The 16,423-nt window shown below is 37.1% G+C and overlaps 1 protein-coding gene across 2 annotated transcripts in view; it reads left to right on the top strand.

The window, feature by feature from the left end:
* The window catches only part of MALRD1 (MAM and LDL receptor class A domain containing 1), a 784,828-nt gene that overhangs the window by 99,306 nt on the left and 669,099 nt on the right, over positions 1-16,423 (top strand). For both annotated transcript variants that reach the window (XM_086714806.1, XM_086714807.1), the window contains 2 exons: positions 1,297-1,417; positions 3,565-3,705. In XM_086714806.1, coding sequence (XP_086570932.1) covers positions 1,297-1,417; positions 3,565-3,705 — 262 coding nt within the window. The remainder of the gene's footprint in view (positions 1-1,296; positions 1,418-3,564; positions 3,706-16,423) is intronic.

The raw sequence follows: 16,423 nt of genomic DNA, 5'->3' as shown, positions 1-16,423 counted from the left end.
CCTCTGTGTGTGTGTCGTTTTGTTTTCCCAAATAAGGATGCTCCTTTCCTCCAGTTATAGGGAGGGCGGGCACCTCTTCCATGAAGGCATTACGATCTGCTTCAGGACGCGATCAGAAAGTCAGGTCCTGCACATGCCAGTTCTTCAATTCCTCCAACTTGAAGTATGCAATATGCCAAGGTGTGCCATATTTTGGGAAAGCATGTCTGGAACCCCATAATCCTACAACACCCACAGTGTTCTAGTATATGTGCTCCGGAGCGAGCCGTTCACCCAGAGCGTTCTAAATTATTCCCATACACTTTCACATCTCCTTGCTTTTGCTTGTAACCTTACCAGTTTCTCCAACAAAATCTGAAACAGCAGTTGCAACTGAGGTAATTAATTATTGGCTATTAGGTAATTAATATTTTTACCAACTTTTTTTTCATATTTTGTCTCACCTGCTTGACAGAAATAATGAAGTGTTTTTCTTTGATGCTCCTAGTGTCTTATACATACGTGTGTCTTTGTAGAGGACTTGTGGTGTAGTTGAGTTGTTAATGCATCACACCAAGTAAATTGTAAGATCATTGGGATCTGAGGTCTTTGCTGATAAGATGGGGATGGGTCACCTACGGTGTCCTAGACTGGCAGTCCCACTACATATCTTTAAGACTCCAGACATAATTTCTCTCTCTCTTTTTTTAAAATGCTGGATTAACAACAGAATAATGTGATTAACAAGAAAGAAAACAAATTATATCAGTCATTATTCAGAGTGTTAGAATAAATTAAATTTAAATGCCTCTGAGTGTTTTAATTTATGAATATTAACTACTCTGTGTGGTTATTGATTCTGTTTTACCTCATTAAGTGGGTTTCTCTATATGTATACATAATATAAGTATTTAAATATTCTGATTCGAAAACGAATCACTGCCTCCAGCAGACCCATTACAAATGAATTCATATCTCAATTAAATTGAGTTGTAAACCACACAGTTGATTACCCCAAAGAGCTCATTTTAAATGCATATGACTCTTAATGGCTCCAATGGGAAGGCAACCCTTCAGTCGTGATGAATGTTTCAACTTTTAATTGAAACAAGGTTACCTAAGCCATTAAGGTTACATAAGATGCTGTCAGAGCCGTTATGACTTTAAAAATTTATAATTTGAATGTTCTGGCCAAAAAGGTTTTCTAAAATTAGGTTGAAAGGTGGGACAGATGCAAATGAGCTTCTCTACACAAAGATATAGGATTGTAAGACACTTATGGTATATTTTTAATGATTTGTTTTTCTGTAATTATAGTTGATTTTAGAAGCTACTGTTTTATCATCAAATGCTACTGTTGCTCTAGATGACATCAGTATATCTCAGGAATGTGAAATTTCAGATAAGTCACTTCCAGGTACCAGCATAATAAAGAAAGGTGAGTTGTTTTTTTGTTTTTTTGTTTTTTTTGTTTTGTTTTGTTTTTGTAGTTCCTGCAGTTTTAAACATTAAAATAATTAGTTCCTCCTGATACCAAAATTTAAAATATATTAGAGTCTTTCAGTAAACATATTTTTGAAATATGTATGTGCTGTTTCACAGTCTAGGCTTTAGAGACTCTTCCAATAATATTCTATCCTTGTGGCTAAAACTGTCACATGCAGTTTTTTAGTTATAAAATTATGAAAGAATTTTAATTATTTTGCGTATTATAAAAACACTTATGTAAGAATTTAATTCTATCCTAATTTTGTTTGGCACTTCAAATGAAAATATAGAGAAATTCATGTTTCAGAATTACCTACGAGTTAAAAAAAAAAAACAACTTACTGGGTTTGGAAAAGTAGTTTAAGGCCAGCCAGAAATTTAAATGCTGACCCTAAAATTCTCTGTTTAAATTCAGAACATAGTATTTTCAAGTAACAGATGGAGTTTGGCTAATTCTTTGACTAAATATTTCATAGACCATTTCAATTAAGGTACAGAAAGATTGTCATAAAAATCATATAGGCATTTTTGAAAGTCCAACTATTATTTCGGCTCTGAGAATGGGTTGAAACAGCATACATTATGCCTGTGGATACTTTGTCATCCTAACACTGATGCCTTTGATCCCTCCTACTCCAGAGGGAGTAAATAGACAACATTAAAGATTTTGCCTGCAAACCACCGCACTTTATTTATTTTTTGTCTGTATACACGGATATTATTTGCATTTGGAAATCAGGCACATCACATTCTGAAGTTATGTTTCATTAAACAACATACTTAGTAAATGGAAGACTAGCACTCTTCCAGGAACCAAGTGCAGTCATCAAGGATAATATAGGAGAAACAGTCCTGGATTGAGAACTGGATTGAAGAATTTTAATTAATAGTCCTTTTTTCTAAAGACATCTTTCAATGGTAAGGTTGTACAAGTCTGTGTACTAACTTTATATGGTGCCATATATTTACTCAGAACATGTGTTCTGAATTTACAGTAAACCTTTCTAAGCTCTGTATGTGTAGTGGTTTTGATATAGACATTGAGGAGTGCAAAGCAACAGATTTAATGATTAATGTTTTTGAGGGTTTAACCAGAATTACCTTATTTATGTTATTTGATTAGCATTTTCCTTCCCCGAATCAAATACCACATGACCAGAATTGGAATCGCAGAAAGTTGACATTGAAGAGAATGCAACTGGAGGCAACAATGTGGTTAAAAGTTTTAAATTATCACTAAAATTAACATTAGCGGAAGTCTCTGAGAGTACTTGATCTCACTGACAGAGAAATCTTTTCAGGAAGTAAATCAAAACTCAATTTATGTGTTCTTCAATCCAAGTATCATCTTAGTTGGTTAGAGCATAAATCTTTTTTTTTAAAAATTTTTTTGATGTTTATTTAGTTTTTAAGGATAGAGAGAGACAGAGTGTGAGCAGGGGAGGAGCAGAGAGAGAGGGAGACACAGAATCTGAAGTGGGCTCCAGGCTCTGAGCTGTCAGCACAGAGCCCGTCTTGGGGCTGGAACTCATGGACTGTGAGATCATGACCTGAGCCGAAGTCAGACGCTTAACTGACTGAGCCACTCAGGTGCCCCAAGTTAGAGCATAATTCTAATTAGGACAAAATTTTATGACTTTTTCCTGAAAGGCCAATTGTTTTACACAAAGAGAAAAAAAAAAAGAAAGAAAAACCTTTTTTACTGTTTGTGTAGATTTGTTCAATAGGTAATTATAAGATCTCCCTGGTGGAATTTAGTGTTATTACCAGGCAGAAACTTAGGGATGGCACTAGAATAGGGATTAAACAATAAGGCAAGTCCCACTGGTAATGAATTATGTTATATTTGTGGGGCAGAATGGCCAGAGATTTACCTAGACCCTGTGTTTGAATTAATGCCTTGGAAGGCTTTAATGAGCATGCAAATGGCTATAACAGTTAAGAGCAATTCTTAGTGCCTTATGTATACATTTGAAGCACCATCCACGGGATGAAAACAGAATTCTGATTTGGCCTTTTTATCTTGCTTCTGTGTCCTTAGCATATTTAAAAACTAGTATTCATAAAGCAATTATGCATTCCATTTATTCGCTGAAGGGGAAGAGTATGTTTTATCCTCTCCATCTCTTAATTTTGAAGCTGAATTTGTGCCACGTGAGGATGCAGGCTCTATTTCATCCAGCAAGTTCTGTGATTTTACATCTGATTCTCCAAATGGAGCAGATGAAGCCAACTGTGGTGAGTCAGTACTTTAATCACTTAGTCATTTGGCTAAGATTTATGTGCACCGTGATCCCCACTTATCCATAGAGGATACATTCCAAGACCCCCGGTGGATGCCTCAAACCACAGATAGTACCAAATCCTGTATATTCTATGTTTTTTCCTATACATATGTATCTATGATAGAGTTTAATTATAAATTAGGCACAGGAAGAGATGAACAATAATAATAAAATAGAACAATTATAACAGTGTACTATAATAAAAGTTGTGTGAATGTGGTCTTTCTCAAATACCTATTGTACTTACCCTTCTTGTGATGATGTGAGTTGATAAAATTCCTCCTTGATGGGATGAAATGAAGTGAACAATGTAGTCATTGTGACATAGTATTAGGCTACTATTGACCTTTAAAAAAATTCCAGTATAGTTAAAATACAGTGTTATATTAATTTCAGTTGTACAATATAGTGATTCAAGATTTCCATACGTCACTAGGTGCTCATCACAAGAAGTGTACTCCTTAATCCCCATTATCTTTTTTTTTTTTTTTTTTTTAAATTTTTTTTTTCAACGTTTACCCATTTTTGGGACAGAGAGAGACAGAGCATGAACGGGGGAGGGGCAGAGAGAGAGGGAGACACAGAATCGGAAACAGGCTCCAGGCTCTGAGCCATCAGCCCAGAGCCCGACGCGGGGCTCGAACTCCCGGACCACGAGATCGTGACCTGGCTGAAGTTGGACGCTTAACCGACTGGCCACCCAGGCGCCCCCTTAATCCCCATTATCTATTTCACCCATCTCCCCATCTACCTCCCTTCTGGTAACCATCAGTTTGTTCTCTGCAGCTAAGAGTCTGTTTCTTGGTTTGTTCCTTTCTCTTTTTATTTCTTTGCTCATTTGTTTTGTTTCTTAAATTCCACATATGTGTGAAATCATATGGTATTTGTCTTTCTCTGACTTACTTCACGTAGCATTATACTCTCTAGCTTCATCCATGTCACTGCAGGTGGCAAGATTTCATTCCTTTTTATAGCTGAATAAATATAGAACAAATATGAGTACGAATATACCGCATCTTTTTTATTCATTCATCAATCAGTGGACACTTGGGCTGCTTCCGTAGTTTGACTATTGTAAATAATGCTGCTATAAACCTAGGGGTGCATATATCCCTTCGAATTGGTGTTTTTGTATTCTTTGGGTAAATACCCAGTAGTGTGATTGCTGGATCATAGGGTAGTTTTATTTTTACCTTTTAGAGGAACCTCCATACTGTTTTCCACAGCGGCTACATCGGTTTGCATACCTGTCAGCAGTGCGTGAAAAAAGGGTTCCTTTTTCCACGTCCTCGCCAACACTTGTTTCCTGTGTTTTTGATTTTAACTACTCTGAAAGATATGACATGATACCTCATAGTTTTGATTTGCATTTCCCTGATGATGGGTGATATTTTGGATACTAACCCTTTATTGGATATGTCATCTGCAACTATCTTCTCCCATTCAGGAGGTTGTACCAAAAATGATAAGATACCTAGGTATAAATCTAACCAAGCATGGGAAAGACTATAAAACTATAAAACATTGATGAAAGAAATTGAAGACAACACAAAGAATTGGAAAGACATCCTATGCTCATGGATTAGAAGAACAAATATTATTGAAATGTCTATGCTACCCAAAGTAGCAGATTTAATATGGTCCCTATCAAGATTGTAACAGCATTTTTTGCAGAACTAGAACCAAAAATCCCAAAATTTATCTGGAACTACTAAAGACCTCGAATAGACCTGTTTTTCTTTTGAAAAAGAAAGCTGAAGGTATCACAATTCTGGACTTCAACTTATATTACAAAGTTGTAGTAATCAAAATAGTATGGTGCTGGCACAAAAATAAACCCATAGATCAATGGAACAGAATGGAAAACCCAGAAATAAACCTACAATTATGTGGTCAGTTAATCTTTGATAAAAGGGGCAACAAAATTTAATGGGAAAAAGACCATCTCTTCACCAAATTGTGTTGAGAAAGCTGGATGGCTATGTGCAAAAGAATGAAACTGACCACTTTCTTACTCCACACACAGAAATAAACTCAAAATGGATTAAAGACCTAAATGTGAGACCTGAAACCATAAAAATCCTAGAAGACAGCACAGACGGTAATGTCTTGGACATCATCTGTAGCAACATTTTTCTAGATGTCTCCTGAGGCAAGGGAAACAAAAGCAAAAACGAAGTATTAGGATTACATGAAAATAAAAAGCTTCTGCACAGTGAAGGAAACAATCAGCAAAACTAAAAGGCAACCTACTATTGACCTTTGGGCTATACATCAGAAAAAGGATCATCAGCTTCCTAACTGTGGTTGACCTTGGGTCAACGTACGTATTTACTCTCTGAATGTAAAGGGCGCACTACTCGGGTGAATATTGTTTAATGAAGACAGCCAGAATGGAGACCTCTATACAACTGAAATGACTTGTGCTTGAAAGCAAACCAGATTAGCTTTAAAACAGTAGGAAAAAAAAAATGAAGAGACCTCTGTAACCCTCAGTTTTGCTGTGTTGGAGTATAGAATTTGAAATAAATGCAAGATAGAACTCAAAAGACAGGAACAGGAGTGTGTTGAAGACATTCCTTTACTAAATTCTTTTTGGATATGTACTCTTCCTCTAAATAATTGCCATTCTAGTAGCAGAGGACTGTATAATGCCTAAGAACGTTCTTTCAAACTATAGTACCAATAAATTGGTCCTAAAACTATAGATCTTGGCTAGTTCTGTATGTTTTTAAATCTTTAAGAGTCTACTTTAATTTTTTCTTTTCTGAAGGCGGGGCATCTGTTCTTTCTGCATTAAACTTCTATGAGTCTAAAGTTATCCTACCATCCTTGGAAAATTATTAAAGAAGGAAAAGAAGGGGATGGTGTTGGTGGACAATATTTGCAAAAGTATTTAAAAAACTCCTGTTGAAGGGGCGCGTGGGTGGCTCAGTCGGTTAAGCATCTGTCTTCGGCTGAGGTCATGATCTTAGCGTTCATGGGTTCAAGCCCTGCATCGGGCTGTCTGCTGTCAGCGCACAGCCTGCCTCGGATCCTTTGTCTCTCCCTCTCTCTGCTGCTCTTCTGCTCGCACTTTCTCTCTCTCTCAAAAAATAAATTAATGTTAAAAAATTTAAAAAAAACTGTTGAAGACAATGAGGTCAGAAAAGAGGGATGGTTATAAGAATATCACATTCTATTGATCACCCATACCTGAAATGAAGCTCAAGTAGTTTTCAGTCAAGACAGTGTAGGGTCATGGGCATTTTTATGAGGCTTGATGGAGCATCCAGTTGGATAGACTCTTCCAACAATCCATGCAGAATATAGATCAGATTGGGACCTCTCGTGCCTCAGTTGGTGTCCCAATTAAGTGTCCCAGTTAAGTGTCCCAGTTAAGTGTCTGACTTTAGCTCAGGTCATGATCTTACAGTTCATGAGTTCGAGCCCCGTGCCCGCCTCTCTGATAACAGCTCAGAGCCTGGAGCCTGCTTCAGAATCTGTCTCCGTATCTCTCTGACCCCTCCCCTACTCATGCTCTGTCTCTTTCTCTCAAAAATATATAAATGTAAAAAATAAAAGAATATAGATCAGATTTATGAGAAAAATCAGGGACATTGTTAGGTTGTGATACATTGGCAAGGGAGCTGTGCTATGACTCATCACCCACTTATATTGAGCATCTATTTTTACCAAGAGATTCACTAAAGAATAAAATGTGATGATTTCCCTCAAGAATCCATTGGAGGAAGAAATACATTGTGTATAATAGTGTTGCAGTATAATTAGGTGTATAAATTTCTCTTACAACTCTAAGGATTGGAGATCATATTCCTTAGAAGGTAGATCATTTCTCAGCAGAAATTTCTTAAAATGTTTTGTTTTATCTTGCCATATCAGAAGAACTGTCCTTTGAAAGTTCTTCCAGGGAATAACAGTTGTAAGCCTGTCTCTGAATACATTAAGACTGTTACCAAAGGTACATGGTTTAAGAACTTTTTCCATATGAACTCCTGTATCATCAAAACAAATCTAAGATGTTACTATTATTAGCCTCATTTACAGACACAGACTTTCTTAACGATTAGTGTCCATTCAGGAGACAGAAACCACACTAGTAGTTTGAACAAGGCAAGTGTAATGAAAAGAATTATTATGTAATTTTAAAAAGTGGTTATCTACAGCAAGAAATAAAAGAGCAATAAAGAAAGGAATGGCGAATGTGGACCAACTACTACCTCTAGTGCTGAGACAGAGAATCCAAGGGAGGAGTGAATTGGATGAGTGCAGCCTCCCCATATCCCAACAATGACATTTATACTTTATTGGAGAGGGTGTTACTGGGACCCATTGGAAGGTAGAGAAATTTGCTGGGATGTTGTGAGCTAGATTTGGTTAATAGCTGGTAGGCCAAGGAAGAAAGTATCCATCAAGAAGCCTGCAAAACTCATTGAAGGGTGACTGTAAGTGGGTCACTTTAAATTGCGGGAAGGTGTGGGGCAAAAACAAACAAAATCCCCCAAAGTACTTGGACCCCAAAAGAGAAGCTTCTTACCCTACTGTGCTTTGTGGTATCCATCCTGTGTTGCTACTAACAAAACCAGACATCATATGAGCAGTTCAAAAGAGAAATGTTTACAAAGTCCAGCAGGGCAAGGAAGGGTAGATTTGGAACTGAGGCTAATAAATTTATGATGTGCATGCTTGCCTAACATTGCCAGGTCTGTAAGGGGTGGAAGCTCATAGTGAATCTAGGCAGTCAGCTTCCAAACCCCAAACTTAAAAAAAATTTTTTAATGTTTATTTTCGAGACGGGGAGAGGAGCAGAGAGAGGGAGACCCAGAATCTGAAGCAGGCTCCAGGCTCCGAGCTGTCAGCACAGAACCTGTCACGGGGTTCAGACTCACAAACTGTGAGATCGTGACCTGAGCTGAAGTCAGATACTCAACCAACTGAGCCGCCCAGGCGTCCCCAAACCCCACACTCTTAACCACACATCATACAGCCTTTCAAAGGCATCATTAAAATAAGACTGGTACTTTTCAGAAATGAATGGTTGCCCTCATATCCACTTTGAGCAATCGGAATTATGAAGCCAGTGATGAAGACTTCAGTTTTGGAGAAGGCATCATGCCCTCAGGCCCCTAGGATATCAAGTGGTCATTTTCCAAAGGTCATTTACCACTGGAATGGTAAATGCTGACTATAACTCTAATGTTCTTTTTCTTTTTTTCCCTTCAGTTTTATTATTAAATAATTGACATGCATCATTGTATAAGTTTTAGGTATATAGCATGATCGCTGCTTGATTTTCATATATTGTGAAATGATTACCACAGTAGGTTCAGCTAACACCCATCTTCTTAAACAGATGCAATAAAAAGAAAGAAGAAAGGAAAACCCTTTTCTCTTTGTGATGAGAAGGCTTAGAATTTACTTTGCTACGAGCCTCTCTATATATCGTATGACAGTGTTAGCTGTGGTCATCATTTTGTACCTTAGATCCCTAGTGGTTATTTATCTTGTCACCAGAAGTTTGTTCCTTTTGGTCAACTTCTTCTAGTTCTCCTCCCACCCCCCTCCAACCTCCATCTCTGGGAGCCACAAGTCTAATCTCTTTTTCTATGAGTTTGTTTGTTTTGCATTGTACATCTAAATGCGATCATTCAGCATTTGTATTTCTCTGACTGTTTCACTTGGCATAATGTCTTCAATGTCTTCTCCATCCACGTTATTGCAAATGGTAGGATTTCTTTTTTTTTTTGGTTATGAATAAATAATATTCCATTCTATATATGTATATGTGTGTACGTATGTATGTATACTACAACTTTTTTATCCATTCACTCATTGATGGACATTAAAGTTGTTTCTATGTCTTGCCGGTTGTAAATAATGCTGCTGTGAACATGGGGGTGCAGATATTTTTTTGAATTGGTGTTTTTGTTTCCTTTGGCTATGTTCCCAGAGGTGGGATTGCTGGATCGCATGGTAGTTTTAGTTTTCTGAGGATCCTCGAAACCATTTTCCATATTGGCTGCACCAATTTACGTTCCTGCCAACAGTGCACAACTTTTCTCCACGTCCCCTCCAGTATTTGTTCTCTTGTCTTTTTCGTAATAATCATTTTAAGAGGTGTGAAGTAATATTGTGGTTTTAATTTGCATTGCCCTAATTACTAGTGATGTTGAACACCTTTGTATATCTTCTTTGGAGAAATGTCTATTCATGTTCTTTGCACATTTTTTAATCGATTATTTATTTTTGCCCTTGAGTTCTTTATATTTTGTATTTTAACCCGTTGGGAGATAGTTTACAAATATGTGTTTTTCCCATTTTGCAGGTAGTCTTTTCACTTTGTTGATGGTTTTGTTAGGTGTGCAGAAGATTTTTAGTTTAATGTAGTCCCACTACATTATTTTTGACTTTGTTGCTTGTGTATAGGGTGTCATATCCAAAAAAATTATCACCAAGATCTATACCAAGAAAATTAAGTTCTATGGTTATTTTAGGAGTTTCATGGTTTCAGGTCTCAAATTTAAGTCTTAGTTCATTTTGAGTTAATTTTTGTAAGTGGTATAAGATATGGGCCCCAGTTTCATCATTGTACATGTGAATATCCAATTACCCCAGCAGCATATATTGGAGAGATTGTCTTTTCTTCATTGAGTATTCTTGTCTTCGTTGTCAGTAATGGTTGACTGTCTATGCTTGAGTTGATTTCTGGGTTTTCTGTTCTTTCCATTTGTTTCTTTGTTTTTTAGTCAGTACCATATTATTTTGGTTATTGTAGCTTGAAATCAGGAAGTGTGATGCCTCCTGTTTTGTTCTTCTTTTTCAAGATTGTTTTGCCTATTTGAGTTTTTTTTTTTTTTTTTTTTGGTTCCATTTTAGGTGTGTTTTTCCTACTTCTATAAAAAAAAGGCCATTGGAATCTTGATAGGGTTTATATTGGATCTATAGATGGCTTTTGGTAGTATTGACATTTTAGGACTGTTAATTTTTTTCAATCCATATTTTCATTTATTTGTGTCTTCCTCAGTTACTTTCATCAGTGTCTTAAAATTTTCAGAGTAGAGATCTTTCACCTTCTCAGTTAAATTTTTTCCTAAGTATTTTATTGTGTTTGATGCAATTGTAAAATGGGATCAATTTCTTTATTTTTCAGAAAATTTGTTGTGAGTGTATAGAAACTCTATTGACTTCTTCTTTTATTTATTGTGAGAAGGAGTAGGGCACAAGTAGGAGAGGGGCAGAGATAAGGAGAGAGTGAATCCCAAGCAGGCTCCCTGCTGTCAGTGCAGAGCCCAGCACAGGGCTGGAACTCAGGAAATGTGAGATCATGACCTGAGGAGAAATCGAGAATCAGATGCTTAACCTACTGAACCACACAGGTGCCCCTCGATTGACTTTTAAAGTATGTTGCTTTTGTATTTTGCAACTATACTGAGTTTAGTTGGTTGCCCTAACAGGTTTTTAGTTGAGTTTTTAGGATTTCTTCTATATAAAAACCTGCCATCTGCAAATAGACACCATACATCTTCCTTTTGAATTCTGATGCCTTTTATTTCTTTTTCTTGACTGATTGTCCTAGCTAGGACTTTTAGTCCTATGTTGAATAGGAGTGGTGAGAGTGGGTACCTTATCTTGTTCCTGATTTTGGAGGAAAAGTTTTCAACCTTTCACCATTAAAGGTGATGTTAGCTGTGGATTTTTCATATGTGTCTTTTATTATAGTGAGATATGTTACTTCTGTGCCTGATTTCTTAACTGTTTTTATCATGAATGACCATTGAATTTTGTCAAGTAACTTTCCTTTGTCTATAGAAATGATCATATGAGTTTTTTCTTTCTTTCTATTAATGTAATGTATCACATGGATTCATTTCCATATTTTGAGCCATCTTTTCATCTCAGGGATAAATTCTACTTGATCATGGTGAATTATCCTTTTAATAGGCTTCTGAATTCAGTGTACTTGTATTTTGTTGAGAATTTTCACGTCTGTATTCATCAGTTTATTGGCCTGTGATTTTTTTTCTAGTAGTTCTTTTCTGATTTTGTTGTCAGGATAGTGCTGGCCTCCTAAATGAGTTTGGAAGTATTGTCTCATAATTGATTTTATGGAAGCGTTTGAGAAGTATTGATGTAAATTCTTTCTTAAATGTTGGGTTAAATTCACCAAGGAAGCCGTTTGGCCCTAGACTTTTCTTCCTGGACAAAGTGACAAAAATTCTTTGCCCTAGTGGAATTTGAGAACTGGAATGTAGGGGTGCCTGGGTGGTTCAGTCAGTTACGCATCCAACTTTGGCTCAGGTCATGATCTCAGAGTGGGTTTGAGCCCTGAATCGGGCTCTCTGCTATCAGCGTGGAACCCGCTTCAGGTTCTGTCTCCCTCTCTCTGCCTCTCCTCCCTCTCTCTCTTAAATATACATAAACGTTAAAAAAAAGTGGGATATAGACAATAAACAAGAAATAAGTAAAATGTTTATCATATGAGGAAAATTAATCAGGTAATGGTAATGGGAGATGCCCATGTGGGGATGGAAATTGCAACGTTAAAAAATTTATTTAATTTTAAAATTCTACTATAATTAACATACAGTGTTAATTTCAAATGTACAATATAGTGATTCAGCAATTCTATACATTACTTAGTGATCATCATGATGAATGTTCTCTTCTAGGATTTTTATGGTTTTTTTTTTTTGTTTTTTTTTTTTTCCCAGTTTGCCTGGAACATTCCAGGTTTGTTTTTTGTTTTATTTTTATTTATTTTAAAAAAAAATTGTTTTTCTTTTTTTTTTTTTTTTTTTTTTTTTTTTATATATGAAATTTATTGTCAAATTGGTTTCCGTACAACACCCAGTGCTCATCCCAAAAGGTGCCCTCCTCAGTACCCATCACCCACCCTCTCCTCCCTCCCACCCCCCATCAACCCTTAGTTTGTTCTCAGTTCTCAACAGTCTCATGCTTTGGCTCTCTCCCACTCTAACCTCTTTTTTTTTTTTTTTGTTCCCCTCCCCCATGGGTTTCTCTTAAGTTTCTCAGGATCCACATAAGAGTGAAACCATATGGTATCTGTCTTTCTCTGTATGGCTTATTTCACTTAGCATCACACTCTCCAGTTCCATCCACGTTGCTACAAAAGGCCATATTTCATTTTTTCTCATTGCCACGTAGTACTCCATTGTGTATATAAACCACAATTTCTTTATCCATTCATCAGTTGATGGACATTTAGGCTCTTTCCATAATTTGGCTATTGTTGAGAGTGCTGCTATGAACATTGGGGTACAAGTGCCCCTATGCATCAGTTCTCCTGTGTCCCTTGGATAAATTCCTAGCAGTGCTATTGCTGGGTCATAGGGTAGGTCTATTTTTAATTTCCTGAGGAACCTCCACACTGCTTTCCAGAGCGGCTGCACCAATTTGCATTCCCACCAACAGTGCAAGAGGGTTCCCGTTTCTCCACATCCTCTCCAGCATCTATAGTCTCCTGATTTGTTCATTTTGGCCACTCTGACTGGCGTGAGGTGATATCTGAGTGTGGTTTTGATTTGTATTTCCCTGATAAGGAGCGACGCTGAACATCTTTTCATGTGCCTGTTGGCCATCTGGATGTCTTCTTTAGAGAAGTGTCTATTCATGTTTTCTGCCCATTTCTTCACTGGGTTATTTGCTTTTCGGGTGTGGAGTTTGGTGAGCTCTTTATAGATTTTGGATACTAGCCCTTTGTCCGATATGTCATTTGCAAATATCTTTTCCCATTCCGTTGGCTGCCTTTTAGTTTTGTTGGTTGTTTCCTTTGCTGTGCAGAAGCTTTTGATCTTCATAAGGTCCCAGTAATTCACTTTTGCTTTTAATTCCCTTGCCTTTGGGGATGTGTCGAGTAAGAGATTGCTACGGCTGAGGTCAGAGAGGTCTTTTCCTGCTTTCTCCTCTAGGGTTTTTATGGTTTCCTGTCTCACATTCAGGTCCTTTATCCATTTTGAGTTTATTTTTGTGAATGGTGTGAGAAAGTGGTCTAGTTTCAACCTTCTGCATGTTGCTGTCCAGTTCTCCCAGCACCATTTGTTAAAGAGACTGTCTTTTTTCCATTGGATGTTCTTTCCTGCTTTGTCAAAGATGAGTTGGCCATACGTTTGTGGGTCTAGTTCTGGGGTTTCTATTCTATTCCATTGGTCTATGTGTCTGTTTTTCTGCCAATACCATGCTGTCTTGATGATGACAGCTTTGTAGTAGAGGCTAAAGTCTGGGATTGTGATGCCTCCTGCTTTGGTCTTCTTCTTCAAAATTACTTTGGCTATTCGGGGCCTTTTGTGGTTCCATATGAATTTTAGGATGGCTTGTTCTAGTTTCGAGAAGAATGCTGGTGCAATTTTGATTGGGATTGCATTGAATGTGTAGATAGCTTTGGGTAGTATTGACATTTTGATAATATTTATTCTTCCAATCCATGAGCAGGGAATGTCTTTCCATTTCTTTAAATCTTCTTCAATTACCTTCATAAGCTTTCTATAGTTTTCAGCATACAGATCCTTTACATCTTTGGTTAGATTTATTCCTAGGTATTTTATGCTTCTTGGTGCAATTGTGAATGGGATCAGTTTCTTTATTTGTCTTTCTGTTGCTTCATTGTTAGTGTATAAGAATGCAACTGATTTCTGTACATTGATTTTGTATCCTGCAACTTTGCTGAATTCATGTATCAGTTCTAGCAGACTTTTGGTGGAGTCTATCGGATTTTCCATGTATAATATCATGTCATCTGCAAAGAGCGAAAGCTTGACTTCATCTTTGCCAATTTTGATGCCTTTGATTTCCTTTTGTTGTCTGATCGCTGATGCTAGAACTTCCAGCACTATGTTAAACAACAGCGGTGAGAGTGGGCATCCCTGTCGTGTTCCTGATCTCAGGGAAAAAGCTCTCAGTTTTTCCCCGTTGAGGATGATGTTAGCTGTGGGCTTTTCATAAATGGCTTTTATGATCTTTAAGTATGTTCCTTCTATCCCGACTTTCTCAAGAGTTTTTATTAAGAAAGGGTGCTGGATTTTGTCGAAGGCCTTTTCTGCATCGATTGACAGGATCATATGGTTTTTCTCTTTTTTTTTGTTAATGTGATGTATCACGTTGATTGATTTGCGAATGTTGAACCAGCCCTGCATCCCAGGAATGAATCCCACTTGATCATGGTGAATAATTCTTTTTATATGCCGTTGAATTCGATTTGCTAGTATCTTATTGAGAATTTTTGCATCCATATTCATCAGGGATATTGGCCTGTAGTTCTCTTTTTTTACTGGGTCTCTGTCTGGTTTAGGAATCAAAGTAATACTGGCTTCATAGAATGAGTCTGGAAGTTTTCCTTCCCTTTCTATTTCTTGGAATAGCTTGAGAAGGATAGGTATTATCTCTGCTTTAAACGTCTGGTAGAACTCCCCTGGGAAGCCATCTGGTCCTGGACTCTTATTTGTTGGGAGATTTTTGATAACCGATTCAATTTCTTCACTGGTTATGGGTCTGTTCAAGCTTTCTATTTCCTCCTGATTGAGTTTTGGAAGAGTGTGGGTGTTCAGGAATTTGTCCATTTCTTCCAGGTTGTCCAATTTGTTGGCATATAATTTTTCATAGTATTCCCTGATAATTGTTTGTATCTCTGAGGGATTGGTTGTAATCATTCCATTTTCATTCATGATTTTATCTATTTGGGTCATCTCCCTTTTCTTTTTGAGAAGCCTGGCTAGAGGTTTGTCAATTTTGTTTATTTTTTCAAAAAACCAACTCTTGGTTTCGTTGATCTGCTCTACAGTTTTTTTAGATTCTATATTGTTTATTTCTGCTCTGATCTTTATTATTTCTCTTCTTCTGCTGGGTTTAGGCTGCCTTTGCTGTTCTGCTTCTATTTCCTTTAGGTGTGCTGTTAGATTTTGTATTTGGGATTTTTCTTGTTTCTTGAGATAGGCCTGGATTGCAATGTATTTTCCTCTCAGGACTGCCTTCGCTGCATCCCAAAGCGTTTGGATTGTTGTATTTTCATTTTCATTTGTTTCCATATATTTTTTAATTTCTTCTCTAATTGCCTGGTTGACCCACTCATTCGTTAGTAGGGTGTTCTTTAACCTCCATGCTTTTGGAGGTTTTCCAGACTTTTTTCTGTGGTTGATTTCAAGCTTCATAGCATTGTGGTCTGAAAGTATGCATGGTATGATTTCAATTCTTGTAAACTTATGAAGGGCTGTTTTGTGACCCAGTATATGATCTATCTTGGAGAATGTTCCATGTGCGCTCGAGAATAAGTATATTCTGTTGCTTTGGGATGCAGAGTTCTAAATATATCTGTCAAGTCCATCTGATCCAATGTGTCATTCAGGGCCCTTGTTTCTTTATTGACCGTGTGTCTAGTTGATCTATCCATTTCTGTAAGTGGGGTGTTAAAGTCCCCTGCAATTACCACATTCTTATCAATAAGGTTGCTTATGTTTATGAGTAATTGTTTTATATATTTGGGCGCTCCGGTATTCGGCGCATAGACATTTATAATTGTTAGCTCTTCCTGATGGATAGACCCTGTCACTATTATATAATGTCCTTCTTCATCTCTTGTTACAGCCTTTAATTTAAAGTCTAGTTTGTCTGATATAAGGATGGCTACTCCAGCTTTCTTTTGGCTTCCAGTAGCATGATAA

Source organism: Puma concolor, chromosome B4 (assembly GCF_028749965.1).
Source record: "Puma concolor isolate L17-30 chromosome B4, mPumCon1.1.hap2, whole genome shotgun sequence".
NCBI classification, from domain to species: domain Eukaryota; kingdom Metazoa; phylum Chordata; class Mammalia; order Carnivora; family Felidae; genus Puma; species Puma concolor.
Note: the sequence above shows the minus strand (reverse complement) of the source record. Positions and strands in the feature narration are given on the sequence as shown.